This window comes from Chlamydotis macqueenii, chromosome 1 (genome assembly GCF_036417535.1).
Source record: "Chlamydotis macqueenii isolate bChlMac1 chromosome 1, bChlMac1.mat, whole genome shotgun sequence".
NCBI classification, from domain to species: Eukaryota; Metazoa; Chordata; class Aves; order Otidiformes; family Otididae; genus Chlamydotis; species Chlamydotis macqueenii.
The window spans coordinates 139,658,921-139,675,736 of record NC_141556.1 but is presented as its reverse complement, the minus strand read 5'-3'; the positions used below and the strand labels follow the sequence as shown (position 1 = coordinate 139,675,736).

Below are 16,816 nucleotides of genomic sequence, written 5' to 3'. Positions count from 1 at the left end.
GAACACCACTTGAATGTTAAAATCACTTTCATTTTTACCAACTGTCATTTTATAGTGACAATTGCTTAATATCAGGTTATTTCAATAGCTTGTTACACTTCTTTTATCATTAATTAAGACAATGACAGTAAGGCAATACTTTCAAGTTTATACTAGCTTATCACTGTCATTGAGTTAATTTCTGAATTTTGTGAATTCATGATCTTATAAAATCCATGAGTCAAATATAAAAAATAAACAATAGGTGTCAGACTACACTCCAAGCTTTTAATTCACTCAGCTTACTTTATAGGTACACGTGAGGATAGAATTTGACCCTAACTTTGATCTCTTCTTGCAAACCTTGTTTTTCCTCATTTTTTTTTAAAGGATATATTACTAGTATCAAATGATTACTGCCTAAATAAGTATAAAACCACACAGTTTCAAGGAAGGAATTAGAAATTCACAAAAAAAAAAAAAAAGATAAATCATCTAAAAGCATGATATTTGAAAAATAATTGACACTGTAGGAAACTCTTACTTGTCAGTGTTATTACAGAGGAAAAAAAGAATAGGAAATTACTGAATTAGTAACTAAGTTAATATATATCATGAAAAATGGTCATATTTTCATAGTCACATTTCAATTTGTAACACTAGTTTCAAATAAAATAGAGTCACACTTACCTTGATGTTGCCAGATGATTGCCATGCTTCCACAGGTATGCAATACTAGGAAATGCGAACTAAGTAAACCAGAACTATCATAGAATCATAGAATGGTTAGGGTTGGAAGGGACCTTCAAAGGTCATCTAGTCCAACCCCCCTGCAAGGAGCAGGGACATCCCCAACTAGATCAGTTTCTCAGAGCCTCATCCAACCTGGCCTTGAACGTTTCCAGGGGTGGGGCCTCCACCACCTTTCTGGGCAACCTGTTCCAGTGTTCTATAACTCGCATTGTAAAAATTTTTTTCCTAATTTCCAATCTAAATCTACCCCCCACTATTTTAAAACAATTACTCCTTGTCCTATTGCAACAGGCCCTACTAAACAGCCTCTCCCCATCTTTCTTGTAGGCCCCCTTGAGGTACTGGAAGACCGCTATCAGGTCTCCCCAGAGCCTTCTCTTCTCCAGGCTGAACAGCCCCAACTCTCTCAGCCTGTCCTCATAGGAGAGGTGCTCCAACCCTCTTATCATCTTTATCTCAGAGCATGTTAACATTTAGTGCTAGTAGGTCACTGACTAATATCAATATTTTAGAGTATCAGTAATGATATTAGGAATTCAAAATATCAAATAAAAAAGTAGGGCATACTATTATTTCTTTAGAAGACATTCACACACAAAAAAAAGTCCTTTACATTTTAAAAAACATGCATTTTGTATAAACTGATTAACTATGGAATCTCCACAAAATTTACATGGATTATACAAAAGCCACCTTAACTAAAATAATGAAAACAGAATTTTGACTATCAGTCAATGTGATAACAATTACATATACATTTTATCATTTTCAGAAATCTTATAAAGTAATCTTTCAGTTACATAAAAATATTCCTCACAAAAATGTATCTAAATGTTTCTGAGTTTCAAATGAGTTATAGAGATTTGAACAAGTTATATTTACTATGTAAGCATATTTAATATTTTTACTGTAGTTTATTTGCACAAGCAACCTCATGGAATGTTTTGAAAAAATAGCTTTTTAGTTTGTAAGACTCTAAATGACTTGATATCATTTTCAAAACTGCACACAACACACACTTATATAAATATATGCAGGATTTTGTGCATTTGATTCTTCCTCTGGAAGTAGCTAATGCATAAGATCAGATTGTTTTTTTCAAAGTATCAACATTTGATTGGGTTTCCTTAATGTATTTACTATAAAGATATAGAAGTCCTCACTGTTGTCCATCTAAAGTTCAGATATTCTATCCATACTTGAACATCAATACAAAAAGTTGTCCCAAAAAGAGACAGAACACCTAACTGTTACTCATAATTTCTGAAGATGTTTATCAAATCAGGACACTCTTCTTGTGGTTCCCAAATACCAGCATAAGTATATAATTTAAAAAATCAAACTTCAAATTATTTCACACACAGTAGGGACAAACTTCTTAAAAGACTATATTATAAATCTTGCTTAACACAAAATGTTCTTAAAGAAAGTAAGTATCCTCAGAGTGATGAACAAGCACCAGCTTACTCAGTGAATTACCTAAAAATTATGTCCTATGTATTTTTCATACATTATCTTCTTGTAGCTTTTTGTTTTGTTTGACTCTGTAGGCTGTGATAACAATTATTTGCCAAGAGCATGCTTTACTCACTTAGTCAGCTAGGTCAATTCATCAAGACTGGAGGAAGCAGGTTTTTGGTACATTTAGGTGAAAGGAGCTCTCTGTAAAAACGTTCTTGCTAAATTCTAGTTTTGACAATCACAATTCAAGAATGTCCATCTTACCCCTGACTACAGAATTATATAGAAGTTATCTAAGCTTGTTGGGAGTTCAGATGTTATAAAAGTAAGCCATATGAAAGCAGAACAAGCTACTAAGTGCATTTGTGATTGTAAGACACAATCACAATGGTACCATGTATTCACTGTATGAAAGGAACATATCTAATGTCAGAAACTCTATGAACATACACATAGCTTCTGCTGACACTATAACTTACATATTTGTTGCTTCTGATGTTTGAAACAGAAGATGTGGTGACATGACAGTTCAAAACCAATGGGATGGATATGGATGGAGTTTATCAGCTGCATTTGCACATATACAATTTCTGTGCCTTAACAATAGATTTAAATTAAGAGAAAAATATAAGATTTCAAAAAAATAATTAACAAAGAGAATAACTTTAATGTCTACAAAAATGGGTTGATAACAATGGAAATAATACTTATGTATCATTTCTGGGAATTTAGATATTCCACTGACGCAGAAAATCAGTTACGGCAACTGACATTATCTGACATATTTATTGTCCAAGTAAAAAGACAGGCCAGGGACAAAATTGGCCAGGAAATCTTCTCCATGAAGCTTAGAGATGAAGGTGAGGCAATGCAGTGAAGTTTGCATTAGCTTCAGCAATGCAAACAGTCACTATAAGCTAAATTTAGCTTAAATAAACCTCCTTTCTTCTATAAGCATGGAACTGTGATTTACTTAGCACACTTTATCTCCTGGGTCATTCCCACGTATACTAAGCTACCTCTGGCCTTTTCTAGCAGATCACCTTTAAATTGCCCGTACTAGTGGAATCACGTGCTCTGGAGATAGAGGAGGGCTGTCTGTAGTGACAAAGGGAACAGATATCTGCATGTCTGAATTTAAAATACAGAGTCATTCTGTACAACAATTACACTAGTGAAGATAAAATTCAATGTGTTGTAGACTACTGTACACTGTCAATATGAAAGAATCTGGCTTGCAAGGTCATATACTACTGACTTGCCTTGATTACCACTGCATACAATAGAATAGAATAGAATAGAACAGAACAGAACAGAATAGAGTTCAGTTGGAAAAGACCTACAGCAATCAGTCAAATCCTAAGCAGTTCAATTACAACATACACTGTTTCAATGCATTGATGTAATAACTTGCAAACCAGGTGCTCAGTGAAGTAAAGAAAGCTAAAGTTCTCAGTAACTTGCAGAAGTACTAAGCCTTCTTGTAAACTGAACTCTGATTTATATTACACTGCCTAATATGTTCATTTATAGGCAGCTAAAATTGCATGTGGATATAATTTCTACAAAAAAGTAAGTCCAGCCTTTTCAGATAGAGTACTTAAAATGGATGCTTATTACCAAAAAGGGAGACAGATAGGAAATAGACTATTCTTATCTGCATGATTTGGAATTCTAAGAGGAAGAAAATGTTAAATTGCAAGTGGTCTCAGAAATGCTAAGTCAATTTTACAATTTTGAGCTCTGAGAGCATCTCATTTACTGCAGTGATGTTTCATTTAACTCCAGCTTTCAAAATACCTGATTCATATTTCTAGAGTTCATCTCAGGTTTTACGTTTTCCTTTTTTTTCTGTAATAACACTCTGGCTTCCAAAATGCCTGATTCATATTTCTAGAATTCATCTTTGGTTTTGCCTTTAATAGCTCACACAAGAACACCAAGTGCATATTTGAATATGACAATTTTTTTAATATTAAGATTTTTTTTTTCTTGAAAGTGTATAACACCATGACTGAATTTAACTATATAAAAAATTGTGCTAGGCTTTTGGGGCTTTGGTTTTATTGGTGGCTTTTTTCTTTGTTTGTTGAGGAGGAGTGATTTCTCAGATGTAATTTTTACTGTCACACAGGGATTCAGCATATTGAAGTCTCACCATGAGACAGACAATTTGGGTCACATCACTGTAAAATAATAACAAACATAAATACCTCTTCTGTATTTTTCCTGCCAACATAATCCTGAAAAAGGCACTAAAACAGTGTTTATAGCTAGGTTGGAAAGATGTTACTTCTTAAAGCATATGCATGAAGACTAAGAATGTAGATAATAAAGAGGAATTGAGCAGTATCTAGACTAAGTCAGTTCATTCAAACCATCCCCATTTTCTGTAATACTAATTCTTTGAATTAAGATATCTGTTTTGCTAATTCTACTAATCTGCTAAATTTCCATGATTTCAGTTAAATAATTCTCTAAATAGTTTGGGAATTTTAAAAATTCAACTCAACTGTTGAATAATTTAAACTTACTATAAAAAATACTATTATCCTACACAGTGCTCCAAGCATGGGGTAGAGGTGGGGAGACAGTAGAATTTAACACTTCTGTGTGTTACAGTATTAAATTTGTCAAGATACGTGAGCACTGCTTTGGACTGGGTCAAGTTAACAGTTTCCTCTAGCTCCAGCTGCGTCTTCGGTTGTCACTGTGGAGAGGTATGAGTAGGAACAGAAACTGCTAGCAGAATCTTCCCAAATCCTAAAGTGCACAAGAAATTAAACACAGCACCGCAGCACTCCACTTTTTGAATAGTGCCCATGACAATAAGTGAAGGAAAAGCTAAATCTTTCTATTTCACTGTCCCAAAAGGATCTTATCCATGGAATATATTTTGAGAAATGCAAACTTATATTCAAAGGGAAAATACGGCCTTATAAATAACATCAACAAACTGTGTTACTGTCGCATGCACGCTTGGGGGTCTAGAAATCTTGGAAAGAATAATTCCAGAAGTATTTTTATTTAAAAATAGAGAGGGATAATTAAAAAGTCAGAAAGTCTTGGGCCCAGCTGTCTGCTATTTTGCCATGGTGCTACTTGAACACAGAGAGAGAAAGAGATGAGGTACTTCTTCCCAGAGCAACTCTGCAGTCCTCGAAGATGAAGAGGAAATGTGGTTCTTCTGTATTCTGGAGTTACAGATAAATACTGCTCAGTGTAAAATCCAAAGCCTTATATTTTAGCCAGATGCAAGAAGAAAATATAGAGATGAAGATATTTGTCTCTATCATCCAGTTAAAATGTTTTATAGCCCTGAAGGTCACTATGTTAAAGCTAACACATATAAAATCTTTTTTTCTATCTAGGATGCCTGCTTTCTGGTTAGCGTGAGACTAGAAATTTCACCATCTCAGTTATAGCCAACAGGCAACCAGACTTCTGCCCATAAAAGATGGAGAAACCTTGTCTTTATGGTGCCTGCTAAAATCTGGGTTTAAAACTCAAAGGGTGCAACGTTGTGTGTTAAAACCAGGTCTTTTCAAATTATAAGACTTTTACTAAGTTACAGGATGAGCACAGATTCCATTAAATATAATTGAAATTATATTATATCAGAAGACAGTAAAAGAAACCCGTACAGTTTATATTCTATTTCCTTGACAAATATTCCATAGCTGTATAGATATTTCTTGAGGCCAAACTCAGTGAAGGATAGGCAGGTAAAGTAAGTGGTCCCTAACAATTTTCATTGTCCCTCATCTATGAAGATGCATTTCCAAAACCCAGACTTTCTTAAACATACGTAATTACCATTATCAACTTGTTCCCAGGATCTCAAAATGGGATTTTTCACACAATTTAAACATTGAGAAGCTGATGCTAGCAGTGGCAGCAGCAGCAGTTGCCTCCTGTCGAGAGCAGTGGGAGGACTGTCAGATCCCCAAGGGATGTCTGAGAGGGTTTCTGGGCCCCCAGCACTCTTGGGCTGCTGGTGGGATAAGCACCAGCCACCAGGAGACAGGTGCCATGAGAGGGGTGAGTGGGAGTGGGACAGTGCCAGTGGTCCTTGGGGCCAGTTCACACCATGGGAAGTCACATATAACAGGCCCTTGGGAAACACCAGCTACCAGGAGCACTGTAAAAAGACTGTGCAAACAGGGAAGGCTTCAGCTGGGACCAGCATTGGCGGTTTGTGCAGCAGTTCACAAAGGCAGGGTGAGTGGGTAGTGCTGCCCACTCTGACAGTGATCAGACTGCTGCCTGCTCTGTAGGGATTCACCTGACCAAGTGAGGCAAGAGCCTCTTCACCAACAAGCTGTCCAGACTTATAGGGAGAGCTTTAAACTAGATGTCACAGGGAACAGGATGGTGCTTGGGGTAATAGAGAACCCAACTGAAGTGTTTCTATACTAATGCATGCAGCACAGGTAATGAACAAAAGGATCTGGAAGCCACTGTGCAGCTAGAGAGCTACAATCTAATCACTGTCACTAAAATGCAGTGGGACAAATCACACATCTGGAGCAATCAGTGGTTATAAACTGTTCAGAAGGGATAGGCAAGGAAGAAGTCCTGGTGAGCGGTTACTGTCTATAAAAAAAATTATTAATTGCATACAGTCATCTTTGAAAAACAGCCATAAACAGATTGAGAGCTTATAGATGAAAATTAGAGGTCAAGCCATCAAAGGAAACTTTGTGGTTTGTGTTTACAATAGGCTGCCCAATCAAGAGGAGGATGTTGATGAAGTATTCTTACTTTAACTACAGGAGGCATCACACTCAAGCTCTGACTCTGCTGGAGAGTTTCAATCACCCCGACATCTGCAGAAAAAAGCAGCACAGCAAGCTGTAAGCAGTCCAGGAGACTCTTGGAGTGTATCGAGGATAAAGTCTTCATCCAGGTGACAGACCTCCTCAACCAGAGGAGAATCATTACTGGACTTGTTGCTTACCAACACAGATAAACTAATAAGAGTGGTCAAGACTAGTGGCAGTCTGGGCAGCAGTGACCATGTCCTGGTGGAATTCACAATCTTGCAGGACAGGGGTCAGGTGAAGAGTAGGGTCAGGACCCTAAATTTGAGGAGAACAAACTTCATTTGTTTAAGGAATTAGTAGATGGGACCCCGTGGAAAACTGTCCTCAGGAATAAGGAACAGAACAGAGCTGGCAGCTCTTTAAAGGTCATTCTCCTCAGACTGCAAAAGCTCTTGATTTCCACATGTAAGAAATTCAGCAAGGAAGGCAGGACATTGGCATGTCTCAGTAAGGATCTCCTGGTCAAACTAAAGTGTATGAAGGAAAAGCACAGGCAGTGGATCCAGAGACATGTACCCCAGGAAGAATACTGGGACACTACTCAGGTGTGTAGGGATGGGATTAGGAAAGCTAAGGCACAATTGGAGCTGAATTTGGCAAGGAATGTAAAGAATGATAAGATGGGCTTCTACAGGTACATTGCTTAGAAAAGGAAGATGTACTCCCCCCAATAAATAAGACAGGAGAACTAGTGAAAATCAGCATGGAAAAGGCTGAGATACTCAACAATTTTATTCTCTTCAGTTTTTGCTCATAATCTCTCTTCCTACATCTGTCAAATCCCTGAACCTCAAGGCAGATATTGCGGGAATGAAGTCTCTTCCATTGTAGAAGAACAGTTTTGAGATCACCTGAGGAACCTGAACATACACAAATCCATGGGACTCAGTAAGATGCATCCCAGGATCTTGATAGAAATAGCAGATGTAGCTGCTAACCCACTTTCCATCATATTTGAAAAGTCATGGCAGTCAGAGGAAGGCCCTAGTGACTGAACAAAAGGGAATATCACTCTTACGTTTAAAAAAGGTAATAAGGAGGACCCTGGGAACTACCGACCAGTCAGATTCACCTCCATGCCTAGTAAGACCATGGAACTTCATGGAATTTATACTGAAGTATATAGAAGAAAGAACGGTGATTACAGATAGTAACATGGCTTCACCAAGGTCAAATCGTGCTTGGCCAATCTGGTGGTCTTCTAGGATGAAATGACTGCATTAGTAGCAAGGAAAGAGCAATTGATGTCATCTACCTGGACTTCTATAAGGCCTTTGATATGGTCCCCCACAAAATTTTTGCCTCTAAAAATATAAATTATCTTGCTAAAAGAAGATAATCCAGACTAGAAGAAATGGATACAAATGTTGTCAACATTCAAACTGTATGTCATAATAATTACATCACTTTTTAAACTTTTATGAAGAATAATGTTTGTTTTCCATATGATTGTCTACCTGAAGAAATTTGTGTCTTCTCTTTATTTTTTTTTTACTTATGAAGTAAGTGAAAAATAGATGGAACTCACCTAACATCTTCCAATATCTAATGAGTTCTCAAGGATCATATTTATATTTCACTCAGGAAGAAAAAAAAACAGAAGTATGCTCATGAAATACAATTCCTCTGATTTTTTAAGTGCCATATGCATATTCTGATTATCTTCTGTTTTTCTAATTCAAACATAGACCTTCTATAACAAAGAATAAATTAAATAGTTTCTCAAAAGTTACATTTGTCACTGTTGAGAAGCAGTATTTAATGACAAATATAACACTTAATTTTTCCTAATCCATCTAAATTCTCCCAATTACTTCTCAGTTTCTTATATGAATGCTTCTGTATTGTGCCTTTTTTCCCAAATGTCATGATATAAAAATATAGCATCATGTCTCTTTCTCCTTTTTTTTTGTTTGTTTACAATACACATATATAAAATAGGAGTTCCTCTACGTAAATACTATATATTTTTCTTTAGATTGATATGAGGCTGCTGGACAATGAAACATTTTCAGCTACTTATAATCATCTGTGTCCTTCAACAATGTTAGTTTTAAGAAACCAAGAGAAAACTTTTTAAGAGCTCCATTGAAGAACTTTTTTTACAGATACATAATTATTAGCAAGTTCCTGGGTATACACTTTGTTTGACAACAACAACTACTACTATTCTTTTTTTTAAAGAGTTTTGCACTCTTCACTTATATTTTTACTTTCCTTTTTTCTTTTTTTTTTTTCTTTTTTGATGGTGTTTCTGAGTGCCAAGATTGCATGCCTAAATATACCAAAACATATTTTTATGTTCCTGCCTTTATTCTTAAATCTGACTATATCATACAAAAATGCTCTTTTTGTAGCAAGAAAAAAATTCTCAGTACTCTGATGAGCTAGAACATTGTTGAAACACATTAACTACATTAATAGATAGCTCAGCAAAAGAAGTTTCCTGTGTTAAATATAGTACATGCCAAGAATATAGATCAGCTTTGGTACCAAGAAAAACAAGATTTAAAATCTTTGCAAAAGCCATTCTAAATAATAATAATAAAAAAAATAGACGAATAAAATTACTGTACCTTACCTTCTGTGTCTAAAATGCTGGAAATATGAGCATTTAAGCAGTCTATATGCTGTCCTATACAAACTATATACTTTTTCATTCTTCTAAAAAATATTTCTTATGTCTGCTATCATGACCAATTTTTTAGCTTAGTTTTCTACAGAAAATTAGAACTTCAATAAATAAACCTTAATTTAGACAAAAGCCTGGTACTTGCAAACATCCAGGAGCTGGAATCATGGAGAAGGTAAAAAAGATTTTTGGTCATGGATCTAAGGTTATTTTGTTATTCAATCTGATGCTGACAGAGGAAGAATAATAATGCCAAGGACATGTAGCTTTTGTTCTGTTTGAAAAAAAGAAGTATTAAATTCTCATATTATAATTACTGATTATGGAATTCCTTATAATTAGGAAGATAATTTTACATTATTCCTTGAAAATCCTTGACTCCATATTACCTGCAACATTAATTCAATCTGTGTATATAGTCTATTTTTTTTTCTGTATTACCTCTGTATCTTCTGCACTAAAAACAACTTGCACACAAAAATAACATGCAGAAAAACATTAACATTTTCTGTCCTCCTACTATTATCAACTGTTTTGAAACTGGCGAGTACTTATTCTTGATTTGTTTTCTTCTTTTTCTTTTTTTTTTTTTTTTTACATGGAACTGGGAAGATTTTAACAAGATACAAGATACAAATTCTCACAACTTATTAAATCACTGAGCCCAGAGCAAATATGATCTGATGAAAAATCTAACATAAATCAGCACTAACGTAATTATAAATATCCAGTCATTTTTGTCTAAGGTGAAGGTAGCTGTCAAAAAGAATATAGCCTAGCCCAGTTTCCTTAAAATACTGAACAGAATACAAAAACCACCAGCAAACCACCTTTTTAAAAGACAAAACTGGCCCAAGGATCTATGATTGATCAGTATATAAATTAAGCAATAAAATATTTCTATGCAATTGATGATGAAGAAAAAAGTCACTTACCTAAAACCCCCAGCCTGTAATTGAGAGTGACAACAATGACATTTCCATAACTCGCGAGAATGCTGCCATCAATCATATTGCCAGTACCCTCCATGTAAGATCCACCATGGATGTAGACCATAACGGGTTTCTTGCTGTTCTGATCATGAATGTCTGAAAAAATTCAAGTAAGGAAAACATAATAAAGTAATAAAAAATAAGGAAATACAGCATTAGCAATTTATAACAGTGATAAAAGTATTTTTAATTACTTCCTATGTTTTCAATGCCATCACCACCACTTTAATCATCTGCCTTACACAGTTCAGGATCATCCTACAAGCCTGATATTTAGAGTTTGAATATTTCTCTTGGCTACTTCAAACCATTTCTTCTGAAATGTTCTCAGAACACTTGAAATGCTTTCAATAGTACAAGGAATTTAATTTGAATATAAACATCTAAAAGCCTAAAGAGAAAAAATCAAATTATGGAATAATTTTTCTTTTTAAAGAATATTCTAGTTCAAGTATATGCCAATTTACAAATACCTGTACATTTAATAATGAAGTTACAATAATGATCCACACTTTCCCATTCCTTACTGAGATGTAATTGTTGAGATTATATTCCAAATAGTTCAGTAAGAGATAATATCACAAAATCAAAGTGTGCTGATAGAAGTAAACATAGTAAACTGTTCCTTCTTTCAAATAGCCTAAGAGTTAATAAACAAAGATAATTTATGTGAATTCATAGACCAGATTTTTTGTATTTAAATCAAATGGTGTCTTTTGTTTTGTACTTTTCCTTGTCATGGTAGCTTAGCCTTAAATAGGCTTGAATTAATGCTCCTTAATGGTATGGCTGATCTTTCGTATATGCAGAAAAGCTCTTGACTACTTTCAGAAGGTGAACTGCTGGGTCTTTATTTCTAAAAGAAAGTTAAATGAAATTTATAGTAATATTTTCATACTTAAGCATGAGTTATAAAGGAGTTATAAAGATGCATCTATTTGGGTATATTCAGGACCAAATTCATCTCTCTTCCTCTAATAAGCAAAAACTTAGGCTTCTGATCCCACACATGGTTCACACTAGCTAAACCAGGAACTTACATTCTCTACAGAAACAGTGGGAACAGGGGTTAAGCTCCTTTAAAAAGCAAAAGGCAATTCAGTAAGCTGCCATTAACCTTACACACCTTTTACAAATAACTCAGTGTATCTGCATGTGGAATAGAAGTACTTCTTTCAATCATATAGTAAAACGTACAAGGGAAAGTAGAGTCTCTGACTATTCAATCAAGATTAAAAAAAAAAACAAAACCAACAACAGAGCTCTGTTCTAGGCAGGTTAGGCATATATTGAACAGTGGAAAAGGGAAGTGGAGGAAGAAAAAGCTGAACTAAATACCTAGAAGTAGGGGACCTGGGTTTGAAAGCCTTCCAAAACTCTTTCCTCTCCTCAGGTTTGTTAGGAAATACTCTAAGATACAAAAAATATGATCAGCAATGAGGCACCACATATATAATAGTTTGTATATGTGGAACTAAATTGAGCATATTTAATATTAAAAGGTATATTTTGCCTGGTCATATTCCTATGGTCCACTTTTACTTTACTGACATGTATGCACTACCCTAAATACCAAAAATTGTCAACTGAGTGCAAGGAACATATCTTCAGGCTCCCATGTACACCTGTCTAGTTGCCAGAGTTTAAGGCTTGCCATAAAATCCTCCTTCTTTACACTAAAAATACATACATGTTGTATTTTATGTTGTACTTTTTGTTGTACGGATCTTTTCAATTGTTGTGACTGTAACAGTAATGCAGCCACAATATAGATCATATGAAGCAATAAGGTGCATTCTAGTCGATGTATTTTTTTTTCCTCAGCATTTTCAACAAAGTACATGAAAGTGTTTCTTCTGTGAAGGCACAGCTAAACCCTCAAATACAAAAGCAACAATTACTTAGCATAATTATTTGTGTTACTAAATTACCTTCCTCTTCTCTCTCCAAAGTCTCATGGCATGATTTGTTGTATTTAATCTTTCCTTATTATATAGTTCTACCTCAGGGTTGAAGCTTTCACTGCTGAAGTCAATGGGAGTTTTCCTCTTCCCCTTTGATGGGAACATGATTAGCTTCAACACACAGGAAATGAGCTCCATGCTTTATGTGCTTAGATCTAAAGTGGATGCCCTTGTTAATCATGAAACTCTAAAATTTTATTATTTTTTTAAGAAGTCTGAATAATAATGTATTTATAATCCAATATCTATCTTAAGTGTTAGAGCAACTTTGGTTTTGCTTGTTACTTATCTTTTGCTTTAAAATTAACAGAATTTGGTACAGAAAATTATGATACCATCGTTTTTAAAAAGCATATGTTGCACAAAAATAGGAAGGTGATATTCAGACAGTAACAGAGTAATTTTTGAGTATTCTGCACAGCATTTTTGTGTTACAAGAAACAGTGTAATTCAACAATGAAAGTGGTACAGTAGAGGGCAACCAGTGTGAATCAAAGACATATTTTTATAATGGTATTTTATGTATGAATAGAGTAGCTACAATTGAGTTGAACTCCCAGGAAAAGAGGAGATAGTGTCCTCACTGCAGTATACTTGATTCTAAGGGGAACAGAGAGGACAAGTGTTTCAAAGTTATTTGAATTTACGTCAGATAGAAGAAAATAGGAAAAAAAGATGTGGAATAACACTTCAGATTGGCCAAGCATGAGAAGATTAAGAAACACATTGCTCCAATATCAGAACAATAAACCACTTAAGGCTGTTACCTTCTCAATTAATTTGAAGATATTTTTCTTAATTTGGTAAATATATAAAGTAAAATAAACTATCAGTGTAACTTTAATGAAAAGGAAGGGTAAGAATAGAGGAAGATTTCATTACTTCTTTCGATTTCGGTGCATCCTAAATAGCTTTGCTGTGCCAAAGCAAGAAAAAAGTATTTCCTTGTAAAACTTTTTTTTGGGTACTTCACTGTGAACTCTAACATTTCCTTTCAGGGAATCCAATTCAACTCTGAATAAAGTCAATGAAAATGATTTTCATTGATTTCAGTGGGAATGTGGTCAGAGTCAAAACAAATGCATCTCAGAGGCTAGCTGATTGCAGGGAAAAAAACAATAAAGCAACATCAACAGCTTCCTTTATTTTTGTGTCCTGAAATAAACCACATCCTGTGAGAAAAAAAATAAATAAGTAAACAAAAATAGGAAAGACAAAGCACAATTCAACTGCATCAATGTACAGTATGTGCACTGGGGAAACAGTGGAAGTGAAAGGAAGGATATATGTGAGATCTTTCATGAATTTCAAACAGGTGAATTTACAAAATATGTAGGAGGGAAAAGAGCACATGCATGTTTTTAAATTCCATTTTCTCAACCTAAGAAAGAATAGAGGGGAAAAAGTATGTGGTTTCAAATAATGTTTATGTTACTCACTTCACACATATTTAGGAATCACCTTTACACCTATGTCACAGGGGAACTGCAGTCATCTATATGCTAATTTGGATTTTAAAAAGAAAAACAATGAAAGTAATTTCTAAAGAAGAAAATAAAGAAGCACACTTCAGTGTGCAAATAAGGGACTAAAAATCATGTTAAAATAACAGCAATAACAATAACAATAATTATTATAATAAAAATTTAAAAGTTTATGTTCATGCATCAGGGTTGAGCTTTGAAAAAACAAAAAATACCTTCATCTTCACCACGATCATTACTGGTTATATCATCTGCGCTTTTCTTTGTGTTGGCTCCTGGGATCATAGTGAGGAGGAGAATAAAGGGAAAAAAGAGAATTCAAAAACAGCAGATTCTCAAAAATAAAAAAAAACCACTAGTACAAAAAAAAAAAGAAAAATGTAACAAAAACATCAAAATCTGTTACATTTGAAGTTGAAAAACAAAAAAAGATGCAAACTGCACATAAACATAAAATGTCAAGAAGAACAAATTGAAAATATTTAAAAAAATGTATCGTATTCTGTGACAATGCAGTTACTTCAGTTAAAAGTGACTTCTGCAAAAACAAAATTAATGTGCTATTAAAAAAAGAATAATATAAACAAAAAATTATATTAAAAATTACCAAATTATGGTTCCTACATAAGAAATGCAATTTATTTAATTCTGTTCTGTAACCTTGAAGAAATAATGCCTTCAGTCGTGATCTTCAATGACTTCAAATTTTATTCATCCACATTAGGATTTATTAAGAATTACCCACAACCTGAATTTTGTAAGGAACCAATGCAAATAAAATTATCATTAAGTCTTACACAGCTTGAATGGACCAAGACAAACCATATAGACCTCCTTAAAATTTAATCTTGCCTCCCGTAAGCGTAAAAATATATTTTAAACAACAGACTGTAAACAAAGGTGAAACAGAATTGAGCCAATTTGAGACATGAAATTGGTCCAAAAGTAGCCTTGGTTCATATTATAACACATCTCCTGTTCTTTAGAAAAACCTAGAAATTAACTGAAAACAGTTACTTACCATGATAAAGAATTTACACTTAGAAGATTTAGAAAATAATATATTTCCATTTTTATTCAATATGCTTTCTCAAAATACTTTTGAGATGTATACATGCACACACACACAGACACACACACACACATCCATACATGCCATAGCATGTGTTTATAGGAACAAGAGGAAATAAATAGTTTTCCCCACCCCTCTCCTTGGGCAGTATTTCTGTATTCTGACTAAAAAAAAATATGACACCAAGCTATCCTTGCACCCAACATTTCCTTGGAGTGTGTTTACTCCTGTACCAAGTAGCCCTCTGTAATGCAAAATATTACTTGATAAAGAGTGAAACATGAAGAGGAAACTCAATTTCTAATGCAGTTTAGAAATAAAATATGGCTACTTAAAAAAAAGAAAAACAACGGTCTAGGTCACCTCTTCAACCACTTTTTTTTTTTTTCAAAACACACTACTAGATATGATGAGACACAAATATCCCGTAACACAAGTATGCGACATAAGGTTATCTGCAATATTTAAACATTCTTTTTTCATTCTTCACAGTTTGAAAAAATTATGGAGTAACCAATTTTCAGAACAACTTAATATAATTCTAAAACGTGTTTAAATAGAACGTGAGTGGGAATGCTGTTTTTCCTACTGTTGTGGAACAATCTTTCATTTCTCTAATGGTAACTAAAATATATATTTAGAAGTTTTTGGTTTTGAGAAGTTTTAAAATTCTTTTTGAGATCTGATGGAATGGCTTACATCAATGAGTTCTCAAACTGGGTTTCTGTGTTCCTACCACATTGGATTTTTTTAATACGTGTGTACTAGCCATAGACTCATAGAATAGAATCACAGAATTATTTAGGTTGGAAAAGACCCTTAAGATCATTGAGTCCAACTGAAAACATAACACTGCCAAGTCCACCACTAAATCATGTCCCTAAGCGCCATATCTACATGCCTTTTAAACACCTCCAGGGATGGTGACTCCACCACTTCCCTGGGCAGCCTGTTTTGTTGCTTGATAACCCTTTCAGTTGAGAAATTTTTCAAAATATTCAATCTGAATCTCCCCTGGTGCAACTTGAAGCCACTTCCTCTTGTCCTATCACTTGCTAGTTGTGAGAAGAAACTGATACCCACCTTGCTACAACCTCCTTTCTGGTAGTTGTAGAGAGTAATAAGGTCTCCCCTGAGCCTCGTTTTGCCCAGACTAAACAATCCCAGTTCCCTCAGGTCCTCCTCTTAAAACTTGTTTTATAGGCCTTTCATTCACTTTCTTGCTCTTACTTGGACATGCCTCAGCAGCTCAATTTCTTTCTTGTAGTGAGGGGCCTCAAACTGAATAGAGTATTTGAGGTGTGGCCTCACCAGTGCTGAGTACAGAGGGATGATCACTCCTCTAGTCCTGCTGGCCACACTATTTCTCATACAAGCCATGTGGGCAATATTGCTGGTATGGAACTGTTTGAGAAGAATAGAAGTGTTATTGTTGGAATTACTTCAGTAGTGTCAAAAACACATAAGGCACTCAGGAACACTGTTTCAAAAAAATATGTTGATCTTTTGAAAATACAAGTTTCCAGAAACATATTATGTTACACAGAGAGGAAAAATCAGAATTTTCCAACCACATTGTCTGTTTTTTTTTTTTTTTGTTAAAAATGTTAATTCATTTGTCCTGAAAATTTTGTAAGATGATGACATTCCCTG

The 16,816-nt window shown here is 34.6% G+C and overlaps 1 protein-coding gene across 1 annotated transcript in view; it reads right to left on the bottom strand.

The window, feature by feature from the left end:
• NLGN4X (neuroligin 4 X-linked) overlaps positions 1 to 16,816 on the bottom strand; it is a 186,402-nt gene that overhangs the window by 74,293 nt on the left and 95,293 nt on the right. Inside the window, exon 4 of the mRNA XM_086768294.1 lies at positions 10,587 to 10,739. Coding sequence (XP_086624420.1) covers positions 10,587 to 10,739 — 153 coding nt within the window. The remainder of the gene's footprint in view (positions 1 to 10,586; positions 10,740 to 16,816) is intronic.